Genomic DNA, 24,384 nt, shown 5'->3' with positions numbered 1-24,384 from the left:
CTATCATGTTCATCCTTAGCAACTAGGCACAAATTAATCATATTTAATGAATCTAAATGCACCATGTATATGTTTCTTATTCTATGACCAATAAGCTTAATCCGATTAGATGCAATGTCAATAATTTTACAACCATTTGATTCAAATAAGACATTGTATCCTTTATCGCATAATTGACTAATACTCAATAGATTATGTTTTAACTCATTCACATATAATACATTTTCTATTTGTATGGAAGAGGTATTCCCTATAGTACCTATACCTTCAATGTAACCTTTTGAGTTGTCACCAAAGGTTACCACTCCTCAATTTTTGTCGTTAAGCTCTATAAACCAGCTCTTGTCTCCGGTCATATGTCTTGAGCATCCCTATCAAGGAACCATGAATTTGAACTTGTATTTTGTGCCTTGTAGCAATGTTCATTTTCCTACAAACATAGATTAATTTCTAATTTTTGGTACCCAAATTCTTTTGGGTCCATATTCATTAGTCTATAAAATTCTAGTCCCCTTGGGTATCCATTTATTTTGGATATCCTTATCTTTAGTAGTATTGAGTACTTTCGGAACCCATATACTTCTAATGATTTTACCATTAGAGGTTCTTTGGGGACTTCTATGATTGTAAGATTTAAAATTCTTTCTAATATAGTTGGATTTTGAACTTTCTCCTTTTTCAAAATGTTTTGGTCCAACTTTATTGAAAGAAGCTTTAAGATCATCAATTTCTTATTGATGATCATCGTTAACTCTCGAAAGTAAATTATGCAAATCAGAATTTTTCTTTTCAAAATATTTGATTTTGATTTGCAATTCATTAATTTTACTTTCAATATCATTATTGGTCTTGGATATGAGATTATTTTCGTTTTTCAATTTTGAAATATATTTCTTGTATTTTGAAAACAATTTCTCATAATCCTAAGCCAACCCAGTATATTCCTCTAATAACTCATCATAAGAATAATCTTCTAAATCAAATGAGTTAGAGGTTACCTGAGAATCTTCCCGGTGGCCATCAAGCACAGGTTCACTACTTCTTGCTCCTCTTTATTTGATGATTCATCATCATCGCTCCAAGTAGCCACGTGTGCCTTGTGTTTCTTCTTTGATTGACCATTCTTATTTAATTGTGGGCAATCGTATTTGACATGCTCGGGCTTTTTGCATTCATAGCAAATGATCGGGTCCTTCTCATTTGGTTCATTTTTGAAGCCTTCATTTTTTTTTAATTTTTTTCCTCTGTTGGGCTTCATTAATTTTCTGAACCGCTTGGCAAATAATGCCATCTCTTCATCATCATCATCAGAATCATTCTCGTCTTTTGTGGATTTGAGAGCAACTCCAACGTTTTTCTTCTTCTCTATCTCATTCTTTGACTCATCATTCTTCTCGAGGTCTACCTCATCTTGAATTATCATTTCATGCGTGAGGAGAGAACCAATAAGCTCATCGAGAGTTAAAGACTTTAGGTCTTTAGCTTCGATAATCTTCGTCTTCTTTGATTGCCAAGCTTTTGGAAGAGAATAAATTATCTTCCTCACAAGCTTCTCGTTTGGAATAATTTCTCCATATGCTTTGAGACCATTGACAATAACGGAAAATCTATCCGTCAGCTTTGATATCTTCTCCTAGATTCATCCTGAAATTTTCATAGCTATGAGTAAGAAGACTAATTTTTTATTCTTTTACCTCGTTGGTGCCTTCATGAGTGACTTGTAGTTTATCCCATATTTCCTTGGCGGTTGTACAAGATGAAACTCTCCCGTATTCATCTGGTCCAAGTGCACAGAAAATAATATGAATAGCCTTTGAGTTGAGTTGAAACATTATTGTCTATTCTTCATTTCACAAATTTGGATATGTGGATGGTTCAAAATATCTGTTCATCACGATTTTCCATGCTCCCATGTCACTAGCTTGAATGAAGTACCTTATTATATTCTTCCAATAAGCATAGTTAGCTCCATTGAAGAAAGGAGGCTTGCTGACAGACAATGACTTAAGAACGAAGTCAAAATTTGATGTGGAGACCATTGATGAATATCGATATAACTCTTCCCGAATCGACTCAAGAAGTGGTAAAACCTTCAAATGAGTGTAGTTCTGATACCAATTGTTGAGTTAATCGATCTGATGAATCAGCCAAGAGGGGGTGAATTGGCAATAAAAATTTCGGTGGAAGCTTTTGTAGAAAATTAAAAAGATTTGCACAACGATTTAGAGTGGTTCGACTTTCTCAACCAAAGTCTACGTGCACTACCTTAGCTATCCACACTAAGGATTTTCCACAAATTCACTAATTTGTCTTTCTTTTGAGGACAGAGAGTAATATTACAAATCCCTCAAGAATTATACCCAAATTCTTGAGAACACTCTCTCCCAAAGAGAAAATTACAAATTTCGCAAACTTAAAGAAAAACCTCTCAAGGCAAGATGTTTTCACAATTCTAGAACAAAAAATGAACACTAAAAAATGAATACAATTGAGCACAAATGGTGTTCTTGAAAGCAAAATGAATATTGAATGGAAAATAGGCTTGAAATGCTTCAAACAATAAATTTAAGACTTTCTCTTTGATTCTCTCTCAATTCTTGTTTCTTGTTTTTCATCAATGGCTTCAGAACTTGTTTAAATACACCTTGGATTGATTCTGAAGGTTGAGGATCGTTGGTGAAGTCAATAGAGCTGTTGTTGTATGTTTTCCATTTAAAAAATATGTTGGGAGCGTAGGTGTATCGGTACATTCATCAAAGGGTATCGATACACTCAGTGTAAAATTTAAATATTTCGACCGTTATTTGACCAAGTGTATCGGTACATCCCAGGGGTATTGGTACGCTAATTATATTCGATGTTTTTCGGAGCCTGGAGTGTATCGGTACATCAGCTATATATCAGTACCTTTATTTCATTCGAAATTTAGGTGTATCGGTACATATAGGAGTGTAAGGGTACCTCCCTTTATAAAAATTATTTTTGGCTCGATTATGGTTCGAAATACTTTGTAAAAATTGTTTCAAAAATATTTTAAGATTGAAACACAATTTTACACTTAAGTAAGGATTAAAATTGACATTTGAAAAATTGGAGTAATATTTTTGATATTCGAATAATTTAATCGAATATTATTTTTGAAATCGAATATAAAATCTTAAAATTCATTTATACTTTATTTGTTATATCGAAACATTAAAATGTTTTCAACATAGTTCCCGATTACAAGATATTATTTTGTTGAGTCCTCGACTATTAAAAGTTATAAAATGGTTACTCGACTATTTATATATTTCAAACTCGTTTTTTGTTAAAAATTTACGACGGTCTGAGAAGAACGTTAACGTGTTGATAGATATGATTAATCATATTTTAATGATGTCTACTGGCATCGTAGTTGCTTTCAAACACTTACTCAACAACATAATATTTTAAGCACTGGCTCAACGACATAATATAATTAAAGAGTCGATCCACAAAATATAGTTCAAACAATTTTGAGATCAGATTTGATCAAATCTTAGTCAACATGTTAACATTTAGTTTAGATGACCGTTAATTTTTAACTTAAAATAATAAGTTTAGAATATTTGAATTGTCTGGAGTCCATTTTATAACTTTTAATAATTATAAAATTTATTAAAGTAATATTCTATAATTGAATGATCATTATATAATTTTTAATAGTAGATCTAGGTTCGAAACTTCGAAACCCACCCCTTTTTGGTCATCGGTGCAACCCACGCTTTGGTTTATAAAAACCAAATCTCAAAAAATAATATGCACATGCGAGAAATGAACGATTCAATGTAAAAAAAAGATGTTACATTTTATTTCCTTTTCGAATCGTTTACAATAGCTTTGCCTTTGTATTTTCAGTGCTTTCCTCTGTACTTTGTATGTAAAATCGTCTTTTACAAATGGGGAGGATTACATGTATTTATAGTGAAAAAAACTAATTATTTTTAGAATCCTATTAACAATAGAATCCTAATACAACTAGACTCTTTGCTCGGTTGTTGCACGTTTATTGGTGTGATTGTTGCTTTAAAAGATATGGTGGTGGAAGAATCCTCCTAGAAGAGAAACTCTTGCTAGTTCTATCTTTTAAGAAAATGAGTGTCTACATGTCCGACACCGACATCTCATTGCTCTTCTTGGATATTGCCTTGATGGAAATGAAAAGCTTCTTGTGTATGAATTCATGCCCAAAGGTACTCTTAGTGGACACATCTTTAACTGGGCTGCAGAAGGATTAAAACCACTTGAATGGACAAAGAGATTGACCATTGCCTTAGATGTGGCAAAGGGAATATCTTCACAGTTTAGCCCATCAAAGTTTTATACATCGAAACTTGAAGCCTTCGAACATTCTACTAGGAGATGATATGAGGGCTAAGGTCGCAGACTTCGGTCTTGTGCGTCTTGCCCCTGAGGGGAAGGGCTCCATTGAAACTAGAATTGCTGGAACCTTCGGATACTTGGCACCAGAATATGCAGGTATCTTTTGTTCATCGGTTTTCCCCTTTAATTTCATATAATTTTCTTCTTCATAAAGCTAAATGCAAATAAGTTATTCATGGTGAAAGAATGCAAATATTCGGTTGAATATCACTTGACACGTTGAGCATATAGCCGAATTTCGCTCGATAGTTCTTCAAATTGCAAAATTTTATTCCATCTTATGTATTTGTTGAAGTGTTGACTATGACATATAGTTCTATACACAAAATATTCTCAACATCGAATCATTTTTTTTCTTTGAATACCAATTGTAGTTACCGGACGAGTTACCACTAAAGTTGATGTGTTTAGCTTTGGGGTGATACTGATGGAGCTGATCACTGGTAGAAGAGCACTTGATGAGAGCCAACCCGAGGAAAGCGTGCACCTTGGTTCAAGAGAGTGCACATCAACAAGGACTCATTCCGCAAAGCCATCGACCCCACAATCGACCTCAATGAGGAAACGCTCGCCAGTATCAGCACTGTTGCTGAATTGGCTGGTCATTGCTGAGCAAGGGAACCTTATCAAAGGCCCGATATGGGTGTTGGAAATATGAAACAGCAAAACCACACCGTTAAGATAAACAGTAATTTAAAATGAACATATTCGTAAACCACATCGTGGTAAAATCACTGCCTTAGAAAGGAATTCTTCCCGATGTGTGTAATCGCTACAGTAGGCGGACCGTCCCCTGAGGTTAATACGGTCGCTCCGAATTTCGTACACCCGAAACCGGAGTGGATTGTTGGTGATATTACTCTTCTTATCGGAATCCACACAGAGAGAATATCTAGAAAACACTTGGAGAGTGAATTCTGAAATGTTGAGAGTGAGTTGAAAAGTTGAATTCAACTCTCTATTTATATGCTAGAAATAGGGTTAAAATCGTATATATAAAAAATCAGAATTAAAATCATTCTTTGTAATAGCTGAAACGTCTAGATGAACCTGACTCAGAAATAGTCTAGGTTCATTGCACCATTATTCAGCTGTTATAACTCCTGAAATTATATCATGTAACTTCTGAAATTAAATCATATAACTCTTGTAATCCTTGTTATTAACAACTTGTCTCCTCTGTACAAAGCTGTAAATCAGTCCAGATACATCTTAACATTTTTTTAATTTAATTTAGGAAAAAACTGTTTAATTTCTTATAACTCATAAATCAGCTGTTATCATTTGAATTTATACAATCCTCAGTAGCCTATAAATATCAGTTGAAATCTTTCACATTTTCCATTTGTTTCTTTCAAAGTGAAATTTCTTAAGAATTTTTTCTAAAAAGATAGTATCCGCGCGCGGACGTGTCGAAAACATGTATTACCACGACCACACGACCACAAGCCAAGCCGAGCTGAGCCAAGATGGACGGCGGTGGTGCGCGAGAATCCCCTTATTCTCTTTCACTCAACAAGGAATTGGGAAATCCAAACCACTAAAGAAATGGCAAGCTTATGAAGGCAGAAGCAATTTGGAGTCCTCATCTTCTTCACTTCTTCCCAGCTTAGACAACACGCAAACCAGCATTCCTTCACGGCCTTACGGATTTGCCGAGTCATTCACATCAGCAGATGGAAGATAAGCAGCTGTTGTATATTATCGAATCAGTCAATCTGTATGTTCATTCTGATTGCTTCTTGCTTCTTAGTAGAACTTGTGTAGCCTAATTATTTCCTCGAACGAGGTTGTATTTTGCTTGGAATATGATTCGGATGTTCTTCGGTTTCGATGCTCTCGAAGCCAAACAATTAATGTTTTGTTTAGTTTGTTAGGTATGGCTCATAAATATACCAGTAAAGAGGACAGGAGATGGCGGAGTGAGCGAACATCAACTGTCCTTACAAAGAAAGTCTCGTTGTGGGGTTACAAATTATGTGGGTTGGGGGTGCGGGGGCGTAGCCCCCGCGGTACGGTACAGGGTTAATTTTGTAATTATGTACCAGGGTTTTCTATTATAAATAGAGATGTAAACTAGACCTAAAATATCATTGAATAAAATTCTAGCGCCGCCTAGGCACCGAGGACGTAAGCACATTGCCGAACCTCGTAAAATTCTCGTGTTCTTTCGTTTTCTTTACCCGTTTTCGTCAACAATTGGTATCAGATGTCAGGAGCAAAATTCGAAGTCGCGAAATTCGATGGTCAGGGTAACTTCGGATTATGGCAAACGAGGGTGAAGGATCTATTGGCGCAGCAAGGGATCTTGAAGGCTTTGCGACCTACAAAGCCGGCGTCGATGGATGAGGAAGATTGGGAAGAATTGCAGCAGCGAGCGGCAGGAACCATACGATTATGCTTGGCGGACGAGGTCATGTATCACGTCATGCATCTATCGTCTCCAGACGAAATTTGGAGGAAGTTGGAAAGTCAGTTTATGTCCAAATCCTTAACGACAAAACTGTATCTGAAGCAGCGGCTGTATGGGCTGAAGATACAGGACGATCACGATTTGGCGCAACACGTGAATGTCTTCAATCAAATCGTTTCTGATCTGGCTCGGCTTGATGTGAAAATTGAGGATGAAGACAGAGCGATGATTCTGTTGTGTTCGTTGCCTTCCTCTTACGAACACATGGTGACTACTCTTACATATGGGAAAGAGACTATCAATGTTGAGGAGATTACTGCAGCCTTGTTGGCTCACAACCAGCGGAAGCAGAATGCAGGGGAAAGCTCTCAAGACGATAGCTTATATGTCAAGGGTAATCGAGATCGTGGACGGAAGCCAGAGAAGGCAGGGTCCGGGAAGTGGAATTCCAGATCCAAATCCAGGGATAAGAAGACGATTCACTGTTACAAGTGCAAGGAGGCGGGACATATGAAGCGAGACTGTCCGAAGTTGAAAAAGCAGACTGATGAGAAGCGTGATGGCTCATCCAAGTCTGTGAACGTGGTCGAGGATGATACTTCTGATTGCAGTGAGGGTGATATGCTTTCTATTTCAACGACACAATTGACGGATGCTTGGATTCTTGATTCTGGATGTTCTTATCACATCACGCCAAATAGGGAATGGTTTTCGACATACAGGCCGGTTAATTCTGGTTCGGTTTATTTGGGTGATGATCGATGTTGCAATATTGTTGGTATTGGTGATGTCAGAATTAAGATGCACGATGGCTCCGTTCGGACGTTGAGTGGTGTTCGACATATCCCAGACTTGAAGAAGAATTTGATTTCCTTGGGCACTTTGCACAAGAATGGTTTTATCCCTAAGGCTGACGAGGATAGGGAAACCATTCGGATTGTTAAAGGAGCATTGAATGTGATGAAAGGCAAGATGACTGCAGGGAATATCTACAGATTGTTAGGGAGTACCGTTGCAGGTGGAGTTCACTCTGTTGAGTCCTGTGATGATACGACAAAATTGTGGCATATGCGCCTTGCTCATCTTAGTGAACGTGGTATGGCAGAATTACACAAGAGAAACTTGTTGCATGGTGTCAAAAGCTGTAAGCTCAATTTTTGCAAGTATTGTGTTCTTGGTAAACAGACTAAAGTCCGTTTCAAGACTGCGAAGCACACAACTCAAGGGATTCTTGATTATGTGCATTCTGATGTATGGGGGCCTTCCACGACATCGTCTTTGGGTGGATCTAGGTACTATGTTACTTTATTGATGATTTTTCACGGAAAGTTTGGGTGTATTTTTTGAAACAGAAATCTGAAGTTTTTGAGAAGTTCAAGCTGTGGAAAGCTGAGGTAGAAAACCAAACAGGACGAAAAATCAAGTGTTTGCAGTTTGACAATGGTACGGAGTACACAGATTCACAGTTCCTACAATTCTGTAAGGAGCATGGGATTCAGAGGCATTTTACAGTGCGCAAGACACCACAACAGAATGGTGTTGCGGAACGAATGACAGGTCGTTGAATGAAAGAGCCAGATGTTTGCGGTTGAATGCGGGCTTCCCAAACACTTCTGGGCTGAGGCTGTTAACATGGCGTGTTACCTTATCAACAGATCGCCAAGGGCATCGCTGGCTGGGAAAGTTGCAGAAGAGGTATGGACTGGTCATGATGTTAGTTTGATAACTTACGGATTTTTGGTTGTCCTGCTTATGTGCATGTACCTGCTGATGAGAGATCCAAACTTGATGCAAAATCGAAGGAGTGCATTTTTCTGGGTTACAAGAAAGGTGTCAAAGGATTCAAGTTCTGGGATCCAGTTGCGAAGAAAGTTGTGATTAGTAGAGATGTCGTTTTTTGATGAACAGTCTATGTTGCAGCAGAAGCAAGGCACGACAGTGGTAGATTTCGAGCAGTTTCCAGTTGAGAAAGCAGAAACTTCTCAACCGACTTCTGGTGGTTCCAATACGGATGATTTGCAGGATTATAGTCTCGCCAGAGACAGGGTGAGACGGACGAATATAAGCCTCCGAACAGATTGGGTTTTGAAGACTTGGTATCTTTTGCACTTACTGTTAGCAGTGATGATCCAGTTACTTTTCATGATGCCGTTACTAGTCAGGAAACGACAAGTGGATGGCAGCCATGGTTGAGGAGATGGAGTCTTTGAATCACAATCGCACATGGGAGTTAGTTCCCCTTCCTGAGGGTAAGAAGCCGATTGGTTGCAAATGGGTGTATAAGAAGAAACCAGCAGTAACAGAAAAAGAGGGGAGAAGTTCAAGGCTCGTTTGGTAGCGAAGGGTTTTTCACAGCAGAAAGGAGTTGATTATGATGAAATCTTTTCTCCTGTGGTCAGGCACACTTCAATCCGAGCAGTACTTGCATTGGTGGCTAGTTGGGATTTGCATTTAGAGCAGATGGATGTTAAAACTGCTTTTTTGCATGGTGATTTAGAGGAGCAGATCTACATGCGGCAACCTGAAGGTTTCACTCAACCTGGAAACGAGCATTTAGTTTGCAGATTGAAGAAATCTTTGTACGGGTTAAAACAGTCTCCGAGACAGTGGTATAAACGGTTTGACTCCTATATGATCAAGATTGGCTACAACCGATGTGAGTATGATTGTTGTGTCTATGTTAAGAGCCTTGATGATGGTTCTTTTATTTTTCTATTACTGTATGTTGATTGCTGCGAAGAACATGGATGATGTTATCGGTTTGAAAACTTTATTGAGTCAGGAATTTGATATGAAAGATTTAGGTGCTGCAAAGAAAATTCTTGGAATGGAAATTTGCAGGGACAGAGACTCAAGGAAACTGCGGCTATCTCAACGGGGTTATGTTGAGAAAATGCTAGAAAGGTTTGCGATGAGCAGCGCGAAACCAGTTAGCACTCCATTGGCGAATCACTTTAAGCTCTCATCAGAACAGTGCCCTAAGACAGATAAGGAAGCTGAAAATATGGCAAAGGTTCCGTATTCTAATGCTGTTGGCTGCTTGATGTATGCGATGGTATGTACTCGTCCTGATTTAGCTCATGCTGTTAGTCAAGTTTGTAAGTACATGTCTAAACCTGGTAAGCAACATTGGGATGCAGTCAAGTGGATCTTTCGGTACTTAAAGGGTACTGTGGGACATGGAATTGTTTTTGGGAGTCAGCGGGATAATCCTTTGGTTGTAGGATATGTGGATTCAGATTATGCAGGTGACTTGGATAATAGAAGATCTACGACAGGGTATGTGTTTACTCTTGGTGGAGGGCCTATTTGTTGGAAGTCTACTGTTCAATCTGTCGTGGCACTATCTACAACTGAAGCTGAATACATGGCAGCGGCTGAAGCTGCAAAAGAAGCTTTATGGCTTACTGGTTTAGTGAAGGAGTTGGGTGTTCAACAAGGTGGAGTTCAGTTGCTTTGTGATAATCAAAGTGCTATTCACTTGGCTAAGAATCAGGTGTAATGTGCTAGAACTAAACATATTGATGTAAGGTTCCACAAGATCAGAGAGTTGGTTGCATCTGGAGAGGTTTTGTTTCAGAAGGTACATACTGATGAGAATGCCGCTGATATGTTCACCAAGCCAGTTACGACAGACAAGTTCAAGCATTGCTTGGACTTGTTGAATGTTTCGAGTTGTTAAAGAAGCAAGGTAACCCAACCCACATTGAAGTTTCCAAGGGGCAGGATATTCGCCAAGGTGGAGATTTGTTAGGTATGGCTCATAAATATACCAGTAAAGAGGACAGAGATGGAGCGGAGTGAGCGAAGCGAACATCAACTGTCCTTACAAAGAAAGTCTCGTTGTGGGGTTACAAATTATGTGGGTTGGGGGTGCGGGGGCGTAGCTCCTGCGGTACGGTAGAGGGTTAATTTTGTAATTATGTACCAGGGTTTTCTATTATAAATAGAGATGTAACCTAGACCTAAAATATCATTGAATAAAATTCTAGCGCCGCCTAGGCACCGAGGACGTAAGCACATTGCCGAACCTCGTAAAATTCTCGTGTTCTTTCGTTTTCTTTACCCGTTTTCGTCAACAGTTCATGCAAATATGTCCATTCTTAATCCTGCTTGAGTGATCATGCTCGACATACAAGTGCATATGACATATTCGTGTTAGATATGTATCGGAATCAGTCGTGTCTAAACAGTAGCTTGGAACACCAAACTTTGACCATGAAAACAGACACAAAGTTCAAGTGATGTTGGGAAATAGAACAGAAAAAAGGCAGAAGTGAAACGGCTCAATACCATCCAATGAAGAAAGAGATGGGATGTGGTGGGGAATGGCGTTGCTGTCTGTAGTATTAAAGTAGTGTGCGGGGACCTGCAGGTGTTGGCGGTGAGGTGTAATTGTTGCGTTTCCACATGGCTCAAATTCTTGTCGCAACTGTCCCCTCTGGCTCTCGGTCTCGCACCCACTGTTGTTTTCGTGTCATTTCTTTTTATGTCTATCCTTCCATACTACCATTGCATTGCGGTAGCAAATAAGGATGAATATTTTTTAAAATTTCAATTTTTTTGTGACTTAAATATTTTTTTTATTGATTATGTAATTTTATCTCTTAAATTTTATAATTTTACATCTTAAAATTTTAATGTGATTTTATAAGCTTACATTCCTTACATAATATCATACATCTGTTTCTAATAGGAAATTATAAATTTTATATTGAGATGGAGATAAAATATAATTGAATTATAAATTTAAAATTTAAAATAAATATCTATCTTTAATATAAAAAAATTAGCGACAATACAAAAGACATCGAAGTAATATGATACTGTTTTTAACCACTCTATCATCCACCCTCTGAATCTTCACTTTCAAACGAAACTCTAAATGTGGTCGGTCCAGATTCAGTTACGTGTATTAGTTTTAAGGTACCACCACATAATATTAGCATTTTACGGTTTGAGTTTTTATATTAATCGCTCATTATTAGTATGAACCGATTTGGTTACTAGAATTATATCAACGGTTCTTGAGCCATGCCTACTTTTTAGTGTATTATTCATATTTTAAATATACTTATTTTATTAATGTGATTTTTGTACTTTAAAATATAAATTTTAATATCTAAAATTTCCATCTTGACATGCGTGAAGTAATGCGAATCGTCTCTCCAATCTCAACTAAATTAATGACATCATATAATGATCCCGATTGTGTAATTAGGTTCTTAATCTTTTTAACCACGTATATTTAATTTATATTTATATTTATATTTTTAATGTCATTTAGTTGAAAAACAATACCTATTACAAATTCAAAAGTGAATAATTAAACTTATAAGTTTGAATAATTATAATTTTAAAAAAGTTAAATATTTGATTGTACTAACAATGTATATACAACATTACCTATTCTGTGGTAAAAGGGTCTCTTACTTTCTCTAGAAATTATATGTTCGAACAGTTGCAACTTTATTACGTATATACATTGTCAATAATTAAGAGACATTTTTAACAGATACTAATTTGTAATCATTCTTATACTTGTAATTAGGATTAACTCGGGTTACCATGTAGGTAAATTTTGGAGTTGGTTTAGTTATTAGCATTTGAGGCTGTTGTTGAACTTTGGAGCCCAGTTAGTTTTTCAAGGATGTCTTTGTAAAAGGGGGCAACTAAGGAGGACCTAAAGAGTAATTTATCTATTATGTGAGAAAAATTTTCTTTTTTATATAATTTTAAATTGTTGTCGCGTGTTCTAGAGAACACAACATGATCTCATCAAACCTATCCCTCTATTAAACTCTTTCCCTTCACCCATCTCCTATTTAATTTTAGGGATTTGTTGTGGCTATAGTAAGATTTAAGGTAAGCATCTTACTCTCCATTTTTCAAGCTTCAAAAAAAGTGGCGAATCTCCATGAAAATGTGTTTTGATGGAAAGTTAAGGTTTTGTAGGGTTCCACGTGGGAGTGGGAATAGGTTGAGGGAGAGAATATGAGTTTAGAGTTTAATTGTTTTCTAATCATTGCCTTTAAATGTTTTACGGCATTATGAGTTTACATAAAAACTAATAAAAAAACTGAAAAATAAGTGTTCTATTCATTTGGTAAAAGTTACATTAATTTATGTACAAAGCTACAAGTATGCATGCAATTAACCTTAACTGCCTAACAGCTGAATAACAACTTCAGTTGACTAACAAACCTTTAAAAACCTTCCTTCAGCATCACACAATCTCAGCCATGTGTAGTAAGTGATTACAACACCTTTCAACTCCGATGTTACCCCTGCTTCTTCCACTTTTCTCTTCTTAGTTTATCATCATATAGACCTTGGCATGGAATTCCTCAAATGCTACTTTGGTGAGAGGTTTAGTGAGTCCATCAACTATTTGATGTGAAGCTGAAACATAGTTCACACACAACTGTCCAGAAGCTACCTTCTATCGAACGAAATGCACATATAGATCAACATGCTTGGATTGTGCATGGTAGACGAGGTTTGCACTCATTGCCACCATACTTGTGTTGTCGCACCACACAATTGGTGCTCTACTCTGTTGCAGACTTAGATCTTTACCCATGTGACTTCAGTTGTTGAATCTGCAACGCTCTTGTACTCTTCTTCCATGGTGGATCTTGAGACAATTCTTTGTTTCTTGGAGTACGATGCCACAAGGTATTTGCCTATAAACACATCATACCTCAATATCTACCTTCGATCATCTACACTTGTACCCCAATCAACATCAGCAAATGCTTACATAGTCAATCCATTTCTAGTATGAGAGAATACAAGACCATAGTCCAATGTGGTGGCCAAGTTGTTAGGATTGTTGAAGCTCAATTGGACAACTGAAAATCGTACAAGAGGGGTGAGTTGGTAAAAATTGTTGAAGGAGTAAGGAGAAAAAAGATAGGCAATTATGCACAGCGATTTATAGTGGTTCGACTTCTCAATCTAAGTCTACCTCCACCACCTTAGCTCCTCACTAAGGATTTTTCAATAAATTCACTAATTTGTTCTTTCTTTTTCAAGGACAAAGATATAACCTTTACAAAACTCCCTAACTTTTTAAAGGCTCAGCTAGGACCAAAACCCCTTTACAAGGAAAAAGGTGTAAACAAAGAAAACCTCTAAAAAGGAATGCGTTTACAAATTAAAGCTCACTAAACACTAATATTTACAAGATAATAGGAATAAAGAGTGAAAAGATCTTCTCTTGTGTTTGATTGCTTGGATAGGTGTTCTAACCCATCTTCAAGTGTCTTGAACTTGTATTTATATGTTGGAATGAGTTTGTGGCCGTTTCTAGCCGTTGAAAGTGATTTGGAGCCATTAGGGATGTTTTCTCTGCAAAATAAAATTGCCCAATATAGAGGGTATCGGTAATCCTATAGGGAGTATCGGTACTACCTTTGTTATTTTTAAAGCCGTTGGGCCTGACGGTATCAATATTAAGCCTATGGTATTGATACTACTATGTAAAGTAGTATCGGTACCCCTTTGGGTATCGGTACCATTTTTGTATTCTGGAATTTGAGCAATGCTGGTAGTAGCGATACTACCTAGAGAGTATCGATACTTCTCTTACCTTGGGTATCGGTACCACATGAATAGTATCAATACTGTAAGAACAGTATCAGTACTACGTACGTGAAAATTAGTTTTGTGCTCAAATTCACTTCTAAAGGACTTTGAATTATTTTTGAAAACTTTAAAAACTTTGAATAAATTCAATTCAAGTCCAAAAACATTTTGCCTTAATTTTTTATATCAAAACTTGGTTCAACACAAGTATCTAAGGTTTCTCTTAACTGCAACAAGATGAGTTACACGAGGAGCATGCATAAATTAAGTAACTTGCCTAACACTAAAGGAGATATCAGGTTTTGTGTGACACACATAGAGCAATGAGCCTATAATGCTTTGATATTCACTTGCATCTTGGAGAAACTCATCCTCCTATTGAGATAACTTTGAAGATGTGATCATGGGAGCAACACACGCAATAGCATTCTTCATTCCAGTCTTCACCAGTAGTTCTAGGATAATTTTTTTCTGGCTAAGGACAACAGAGTCATGAAAACGATTTACTTTTAAGCCTAGGAAATAGCTTAACTCCCCGATATCTTTAATATAGAACCTCACTTGCAATGTTTCAACTGCTTCTTTAATTGTATGGGAAGACCTATCAGTAATAACTATATCATATACATATACATATACATATACATATACATACGCATACATACGCATACGCATACGCATACGCATACGCATACGCATACGCATACGCATACGCATATACAAGGATGTATATGTGATCATCACCTATTCCACTAATGAACAATGAAGGATCTGCTCGAGATACAACAAATCCCATTTGTACTAGGTTCTCATTCAGCTTGGCATACCAGTTCCTAGGTGTTTGTCTTAGGTTATATAAGGCTTTTTTCAGCTTACACACAAGGGGAGTGCCATCTTCAACAATATGCTCAAAGCCAGTAGGTTGTTTCATAAACACAACCTCATCCAAATCACCATTGAGAAAGGCATTGTTTATGTCTACGTGCCTTAGCTCATAGCCATTTGAAACAGAAATAGCCAAAATTGTATTAAGGGTAAAGAACCTAATCAGTGGGCTAAAAATATCTCTAAAGTCATGCCTGGGATTTGTGAAAAACATTTGGCAACCAATTGAGCCTTGTACCTATAAATTGAACTATCAAGATTGAGCTTTAGTTTGAACAACCACTTGTAACCCACAATAACTCTTACTTCAGGCAATCAAACCAAGGAATAAGTGTCATTTCTTTGCAAGGCATCGAACTCATCTTGAACAACAACTTTCCAATTCACTGATTGCAATGCCTCACAAATACTGGTTGGTACCTCATCTTCAAAACAACTAGCATAAGCTTTAATTTTAAAAATTCTAGATCTACTCTTTGTCATAATTTGATGCACATGTTGATTAGCTGCATTGACCACAGGTATAATACTTCTACTATCATTTATACCTTCACTTGAAACTTCATGCACAGATGCCTCATGAGTTAAAGGTACACTACTATTTGTCTGGTTTGAATCTATATTACTAACTGACTCATCCACCAAGCTAGGCATATTATCATTATTAGAAGGTCTTGGTTGCTTTTTCAAGCAAGGTGTATCATCAAAGGTTGTTTAAAACATTTTGATGTTTCGAGATAACAAATGGAGTATGAATGATTTTAAGATTTTATATACGATTTCAAATATTCGATTAAATTATTCGAATATCAAAAATATTACTCCAAGTTTTTCAAATGTCAAATTTAATTCTTACCTTAAGTGTAAAATTGTGTATGGGTATTAAAATATTTTTGAAACAAATTTTACAAAGTATTTCGAACCTTAATCGGGCCAAAAATGATTTTTTCAAAGGGAGGTACTGATACACTCTTTGATGTATCGATACACCCCCAACATTGAATGCATTTTGTGTATCGATACACTGGCTGATGTACCGATACACCCCTAGCTCCGAGAAACATCGAACATAATTAGTGTACCGATACACCCCAAGTGTACCGATACACTAGGTCAATCAACGATCGAAATATTTGAATTTTACACTAAGTGTACCGGTACACCTTGAGAGTGTACCGATACACCCATGCTCCCAACAAATTGTTTAAATGGTTTTCACACCATAATGGCTCTATTGACTTCACCAATGATCCCCAACATTTAAAATCATTTGAAGGTGTATTTAAACAAGCTCAGAAGCCATTGATAAAAAAGAAGAAACAAGTATTGAGAGAGAATCAAAGAGAAAGCATCAAACCTTATTGTTTGAGCATTTAAAGCCTATTTTTCATTCAATATTCATTTTGCTTTCATGAACACTAATTGTGCTCGATTGTATTATTTTTTAATGTTCTTGTTTTGTTATAGAATTGTGCAAACATCTTGCCTTGTGAGGTTTTTCTATAAGTTTGCGAAATTTGTATTCTTCTCTTTTGGAGAGAGTGTTCTCAAGAATTTGGGGTATAATTCTTGAGGGAGTTGTAAGGTTACTCTTTGTCCTCAAAAGAAAGAACAAATTAGTGAATTTCTTGGAAAATCCTTAGTGTGGATAGCTAATGTAGTGAACGTAGACTTTGGTTGAGAAAGTCGAACCACTCTAAATCGATGTACAAATATTTTCAATTTTCTGCAAAAGCTTCCACCAAAATATTTATTACCTATTCACCCCCTCTTGGCCAATTCTTTGATCGATTAAATTAACAATTGGTATCAGAGCTACACTCATTTGAAGGTTTAACCACCTCTTGAGTCGATTTGGGAAGAATTGTATCGATATTCAAGTCTTCAATGGCCTCCACTTCAAGCTTCGTTCTTGATTCAATGCCCGTCAACATGCCTCATTTCTTCAATAGAGCTAATTATGCATATTGGAAGACTAGAATGAGGTACTTCATTCAAGCAAGTGACATGGATCATGAAATATCATGGAAGACGGATACATCATACCTTCCACTCATTCAAGATTGTGGAGTGAAAAAGAAATAAGAATGTTCCAGCTCAACTCAAAGACTATCCATATTATGTTTTGTGCTCTTGGACCAGATGAATACGGAAGAGTTTCATCTTGTACAACCGCCAAGGAGATATGAGATAAACTACAAGTCACTCATGAAGGCACAAATGAGGTAAAAGAATCTAAAATTAGTCTTCTAACTCATAACTATGAAAATTTCAGGATGAAACTGGATGAAGACATCAAAGCTATGAATGATAGATTTTTCGTGATTGTCAATGGTCTCAAATCATTTGGAGAGATCATTTCAAACGAGAAGCTTGTGAGGAAGTTAATTTATTTTCTTATTAAATCTTGGCAATCTAAGAAGACGACGATCATTGAAGCTAAAAACCTAAAGTCTTTAAATCTCGATGAACTCATTGGTTCTCTCCTCACGCACGAAATGATGATTCAAGATGAGGTAGACCTCGAGAAGAATGGCGAGACAAAGAAGGATACGGAGAAGAAGAAAAATGTTGGAGTTGCTCTCAAATCCACAAAAGGTTAGAGTGATTATGATGATGATGAAGATGAAGAAATGATATTATTTGCCAAACAGTTCAGAAAATTAATGAAGCCAAATAGAGGAAGAAAATTCAAAAGAAATGAAGGCTTAAAAAATGAACCAAAGGAGAAGGACCAAATCATTTTATACGAATACAAAAAGTTCGGGCATGTCAAATACGATTGTGTGTAATTAAATAAAAAGGGTCAATCCAAGAAGAAGCACAAGGCATACGTGGCTACTTGGAGCGATGATGATTAATCATCAAATGAAGAGGAACAAGAAGTAGTGAACTTGTGCTTGATGGCCACCGGGGAAGATTCTCAGGTAACCTCTAACTCATTTGATTTAGAAGATTATTCTTATGATGAGTTAGTAGAGGAATATACTGGGTTGGCTTCGGATTATGAGAAATTATTTTCAAAATACAAGAAATATATTTCAAAATTGAAAAACGAAAAATAATCTCATATATAATACCAACAATGATCTTGAAGGTAAAATTAAAGAAATGCAAATCAAAATTGAAGATTTTGAAAAGAGAAATTCTGATTTGCATAATTTACTTTCAAGAGTTCATGACGATCATCAAAAAGAAATTGATGATCTTAAAGCGTCCTTTGATAAAGTTAGAACAAAACATTTTGAAAATGGAGAAAGTTAAAAACCCAACTTTGTTAGAAAAACCTTTAAAAACTACAATCATAGAGGTCCCCAAAGAACCTCAAATAGAAAAAGCGTTAGAAGTATATGAGTTCCTAAAGAACTCATTACTACTAAAGATAAGGATATTCTATACAAATGGATACCTAAGGGGACTAGGATTTTAGAAACTAATGAATATGGACCCAAAATAATTTGGGTGCCAAAAATAAAAAATTAATCTATGTTTGTAGGAAAAGGATCATTGCTACAAGGCACAAAATACAAGTTCAAATTCATGGTTCCTTGATAGTGGATGCTCAAGACATATGACCGAAGACAAGAGCTGGTTTATAGAGCTTAATGACAAAAATGGAGGAGTGGTAACCTTTGGTGACAATTTAAAAGGCTACATTCAAGGTATAGGTACAATAGGTAATACATCTTCCATACAAATAGAAAAAGTATTATATGTGAATGGGTTAAAGCATAATCTATTGAGTATTAGTCAATTATGCAATAAAGGATACAATGTCTTATTTGAAACAAATGGCTGTAAAATTATTGACATTGCATCTAATCGGATTATGTTTGTTGGTCATAGAATAGGAAACATATACATGGTGCATTTAGATTCTATTAATATGACTAACTTGTGCCTAATTGCTAAGGATGAACATGATAGTTGGTTATGGCATAGGAGACTAGGACATACTAGCATGAGTGTTTTACAAAGAGTAAATCAAGGAGATTTAGTAAGAGGATGGTCAAAGCTAAAATTTAATAATGATAAAATCTGTGATGCATGTGCTAAAGGAAAACATAAAAGAGCTTCCTTTAAATCCATTAATGATGTATCAACTAGTATAATATTACAATTGATCCATATAGATCTTTTTAGGCCGATTAGGACCACTAGCTTGGGTGGAAAACAATATTTTTTTGTATTGGTAGATGACTATTCTAGATATACTTGGGGTTCTATTCTTAAGTACTAAAGATGAAGTATTAGAAAATTCATTACATTTTCAAAAGTAATTCTAAACGAAAAAGGTTACTTCATAACTAGTGTTAGGAGTGATCATGGTACTGAATTTGAAAATCTTGAATTTACTGATTTTTTAATTCAAATGGGATTTGTAACATCCCAAATTACGGGTTAGTGACTAAATTGTAAAATTTTAGAATTTGAGGATAAAAATAAAATAGTTGAATAGTTCAATGATTTATGTGGAGATATTTCCTAAAGTTATTAGTAATTATTAAATGAAGTGAAGGGCAAAACAGTCATTTGACTTAGAAATTAATTAAAATAGGTTTGATAAGGATATAAGGATAAGATGTAGATATTTTCTCCAAAACTTCTCTTCATCTTCTTTCTTTCTTCTTCACCGTGAACCCCCAAAGGCAAAGGTGAATTTTTTTGTTAGTTAATTATTTGTTGATTTTATGGTTGGGTTTTGATCATTAGATGTTAACTAAGCTTAAGGAAAGCTTAAGTTGTCTTAAAATCAAAAGATGAAGAAGTTATGAGAGATTAAAGAAGATGGGTTTTAAGTGAATTTTTGGAAAAGAGTTTATAAGTTGAATTTGAAACTAAATTTGACTTGTCGTCAACTTAATTAAGAGATATGAAGTGATAGAATTGGATTTAGAGTATCTTGAAAATTTGGTATGATTATTGATTTCCATATGAAATATAGAATTTTAAGGTTAAAGATGTATTGAATGAGTAGAAATTAGTTTAAGTATATGTACTTGAGTTAAGAATAGAAAGGGGAATGAAACATGAAGAATTTTAATGAAAAATTATGGAATTTTCAGATTAAAATCAGTTTATAATTGACAGATGCATCGATACACTATGAATGTGTACCGATGCACTAAGACAAATTTTGAAGGTGCATTGATACATTAAGGAGTGCATCGATGCATGGGAATTTCGAAGCTATTTTGGGTACCAATGCATCCATAGTGCATCAATACACTCCTAAAGGAAATTAGAAATATGAGTTTATTAAATTCGTTTAAGTTAATAGCATCGAAGTTGAAGGTTTAGGCTTCTTATAATCGTCTTGAAAAATATATTTATGAAGATACAGAGCCTAAACGAATTCTGGAATAATCGAAGGATTAGGATTTATTCAAAGCAAGGCTAAGGTGAGTGCAATTTAAATTGTACTTATGTTATTGAATAAATATTGGCTTACGATGAGCTAGTGACGGAGTTACTATGGTAAGAAATAACTTTTAAAATGTTATGGGATTCTTATGTGTGCATTAGGATATGGAAATGGGTGTATGTTATTATATGTTACATGATCTATATGTTTATATGAATATGCAATATGTGATATATGATGTATATATGAACATATGTCAACAAGATATGACATGCATGTTGCATGAACACATGAGAAATAATATAAGTTATATGATACGATTTATATGATTAAATGCACATGTGATATATGTTATATGATATGGATCTATGTGACTATGTGAGAAAGAATATATGTCTATGAGAAGACATAAAAACAAGGTATAAGCTATGTGACATGTGAATATGAATCATATGAAAATGTTCTACGTGTAAGTGAACTATTTGTTTATATGGATATGTGATAATTATAAAAGATAATGCCCATGTTATGTGTCATGAGATCTAGAGGTATAGTTGGCATGCCAAGAGTTGAGGGTCTATGCGGTCATTCGGGATAATTCTACGTGGTCCTTCGGGACATATATGTAATTCCGTGGAACATGTATGTGGTACTTCGGTACACTTATTTGTTCCATTGTATTATGTATATGGTTCTTAAGGAGTGGTCCTTCGGGACATATGTGATATGTAGTCCTTCGGGACATAGTGGTCCTTTGGGATATTTCTACGCGGTCATTCGGGACAAATATTCAGTGCCCCTAGTGGGAATTTATATGAGCTGTGGTGACAGCATTTGTGCACAACCTCAATGTACTCACATACCTTAAGTTCTAAACATTGTACATGGGATAATAAAGAGATTTAATAAGTATATTGAATATGATATGTATATGTGATTTGTTATATGGAATAGATCACAAGATTTATGTAATGATATATTCTTTTATATGATATGATCGTAATAATTGTTCATGCATTTGATATGAATTATATGATGTTAAGTGCATTTCTTTATGAAATGATATATAATGTGTATAAATGGTAAGTATATGATTATATGATAAAAGGCATTAATGATAATAATAGGACAATGAAAAGGAAGAAGATAATCATATATGTACATGTGTGGATTTGATATATGAAATGTTTTATGATTTTTATTATATGTTTTATATACCTCAATAAGTCAACAACTTAGCGTGTGATTGTTTCACACGTAGGTTTCAAGAAGAGGAAGATTGATAGAAGTTATGCAAGACAGGTCAGTTCCTCCTATCCAAATATCATATCAGAAAAGAAATGTATAGTATGTATTTTGTAATAAGGAAAGTGGTTGGCATGTAATTAAGGGATTAAATCCGATATGTTCTAATCGATTTTGAAAAGTCATACGATTGAGTTTTGTAATGTTTTAAATGCGTATATGAAATTGATAAATTTTATATGGATTAAAGCTTAGATTTTATACTGTTCATTACTGTTCACGGTACTGTTCATATCATATAGTACTGTTCATAAGTACGTTTTTTTTCAATTTTATAATGAAGCATAATTTAATAGTATATTATTGTATTTTCTTAATATGAGTTCAAATGTTTTGATATTTTATAAGAATACTGTTTTAATAGTCAATGTGACATCTCATACTCGTATCAGAGTCGGGTACGGGTTGGGGTGTTACAAGATTAGCCATAATTATACATCACCTAAAACCCCTAAACAAAATGAAGTTGTTGAGAGGAAAAATCAAACTTTAGAAGAAATGGTTAAAACCATGCTTTGTGAAAACAATTTGCCAAAAATACTGCTTGTTATGTTATAAATCGAGTAATGATTAGGCCAATTTTAAAGAAAACTCCATATGAACTTTTCAAAAATAAAAAGCCTAACATTAATTATTTTCATCCTGTTGGATTTAAACGTTTTGTTTTAAACAACGGTAAAGAAAATCTTGGCAAATTTGATGCTAAAAGTGATGAAGGAATTTTTCTGGGTTATTCCTTAAATTCTAAAGCTTATCAAGTATTTAATAGAAGAACTTTAGTGGTAGAACAGTCTATACATATTGTTTTTGATGATAATCCTCTTGCGAGGAAGGATTCTTGTGTTGATGATGATGTAGGTATTGTAAATACACATTATGTTGGACATGACGTTAGAGAACCATCGTCAAAGGAAGAAGTGAAAAATGAGGAATCTCATGATGCTCTCGAGAATCCAACCATTGAAGAAAGGGAAGTCTCTTACCCAAGAGAATACAACTATGTCAAGGATGGTGAAATTATAGGTGATCCATCTAAAGGGGTAATAACTCGATCTTCTCTTAGAAATATATGTAATTATGTTGCATTTATCTCATGCATAGAGCCTAAGAATATCCAAGAAGCATTAAAAGATGAAAATTGGATTATGACTATGCAAGAAGAGTTAAATCAATTTGAGAGAAATAAAGTATGAACATTAGTTGAAAGGCCTAGTAATAAATCTACTGTAGGTACTAAATGGGTATTTAGGAACAAGCTCGAAAAAAGTGGTAATATAGTGAGGAACAAGGCTAGACTTGATACTCAAGAAGAAGGCATATACTATGATGAAACATACGCTCCCGTAGATAGGATGAAGCAATAAGAATGTTATTAGCATTTTCATGTTTCAATGAATGTAAATTATATCAAATGGATGTTAAAAGTGCATTTTTGAATGGTTTTATAAAAGAAAAAGTGTATGTGGAACAACCTCTTGGTTTTGAAGATTCAAAATTTCCAGATCATGTTTTTAAATTGACAAAAGCTTTATATTGTTTAAAATAAGCTCCTAGAGTTTGGTATGAAAGATTGTCAAACTTTTTAATAGAAAAAGGTTTTCAAAAGGGAAGGTTGACATTATATTTCTTTTAAAGAGAAAAGGTAAAGATTTATTAGTAGTTCAAATTTATGTTGATGATATAATATTTGGTTATGTGCTACTGCCAAGAATTTTCTAAGCTACTGCAAAGTGAATTCGAGATGAGCATGATGGGAGAGATCTCATTTTTCTTGGGACTCCAAATCAAGCAAAGAAAATATTGCATCTTCATCAATCAAGCAAAATACATCAAGGATATGATCAGAAAGTTTGGATTGGAAAATGGAAAACCCCAAGCCACTCCAATGAGCTCATCTACAAAGCTTGACAAAGATGAATAAGGTAAATGTGTAGATGTTAAATTGTATAGGTCAATGATTGGCTCTTTGCTTTATCTAACCGCAAGTAGACCAGACATTATGTTTAGTGTTTGCTTATGTGCTAGATTTCAATCATGTTCTAAGGAATCACATCTAAAATCCATGAAGAGAATCTTTAGATATCTTAAGGACACTCCTAGTTTAGGACTTTGGTATCCTAGAGACTCTAGCTTTAGCTTGTATGCCTTCTCTGATGCGGATTATGGAGGATGCAAAATAGATAGGAAAAGCACATCCGGTACTTGTCAATTCCTAAGAAATGTGTTAATTTCATGGTTTACAAAGAAACAAAATTGTGTTGCATTATCTACCACTGAAGCGGAATACATTTCAGCCGGTAGTTATTATGCACAAGTTTTATGGATGAAACAACAACTTTTAGATTATGAAATTAAAGTAGGTACTATGCCTATCAAGTGTAACAATACTAGTGCTATTTGTCTCACTAAAAATCCCATCCAA

General features: G+C 35.2%; 1 protein-coding gene across 1 annotated transcript; it reads left to right on the top strand.

Moving 5' to 3' along the window:
- Positions 1-4,337: 4,337 nt before the first annotated feature.
- Positions 4,338-23,898, top strand: LOC120177025 (receptor protein kinase TMK1-like). Its single transcript, XM_039183287.1, has 4 exons — positions 4,338-4,500; positions 4,779-5,047; positions 9,895-9,902; positions 23,885-23,898. The coding sequence occupies exons 1-4, from the start codon at positions 4,389-4,391 to the stop codon at positions 23,886-23,888; spliced, it is 393 nt and encodes a 130-aa protein (XP_039039218.1). The 5' UTR covers positions 4,338-4,388; the 3' UTR covers positions 23,889-23,898.
- Positions 23,899-24,384: the final 486 nt, after the last annotated feature.

Source organism: Hibiscus syriacus, unplaced genomic scaffold (genome assembly GCF_006381635.1).
Source record: "Hibiscus syriacus cultivar Baekdansim isolate YM2019G1 unplaced genomic scaffold, ASM638163v2 tig00112281_pilon, whole genome shotgun sequence".
Lineage (NCBI taxonomy): Eukaryota > Viridiplantae > Streptophyta > Magnoliopsida > Malvales > Malvaceae > Hibiscus > Hibiscus syriacus.
Note: the sequence above shows the minus strand (reverse complement) of the source record. Positions and strands in the feature narration are given on the sequence as shown.

Coding starts and splice junctions, on each gene's coding strand:
- LOC120177025 (XM_039183287.1), top strand. CDS start 4,389: ATGAGGGCTAAGGTCGCAGACTTCGGTCTTGTGCGTCTTGCCCCTGAG. Junction 4,501..4,778: donor CTTGGCACCAGAATATGCAG/GTATCTTTTGTT, acceptor TACCAATTGTAG/TTACCGGACGAGTTACCACT.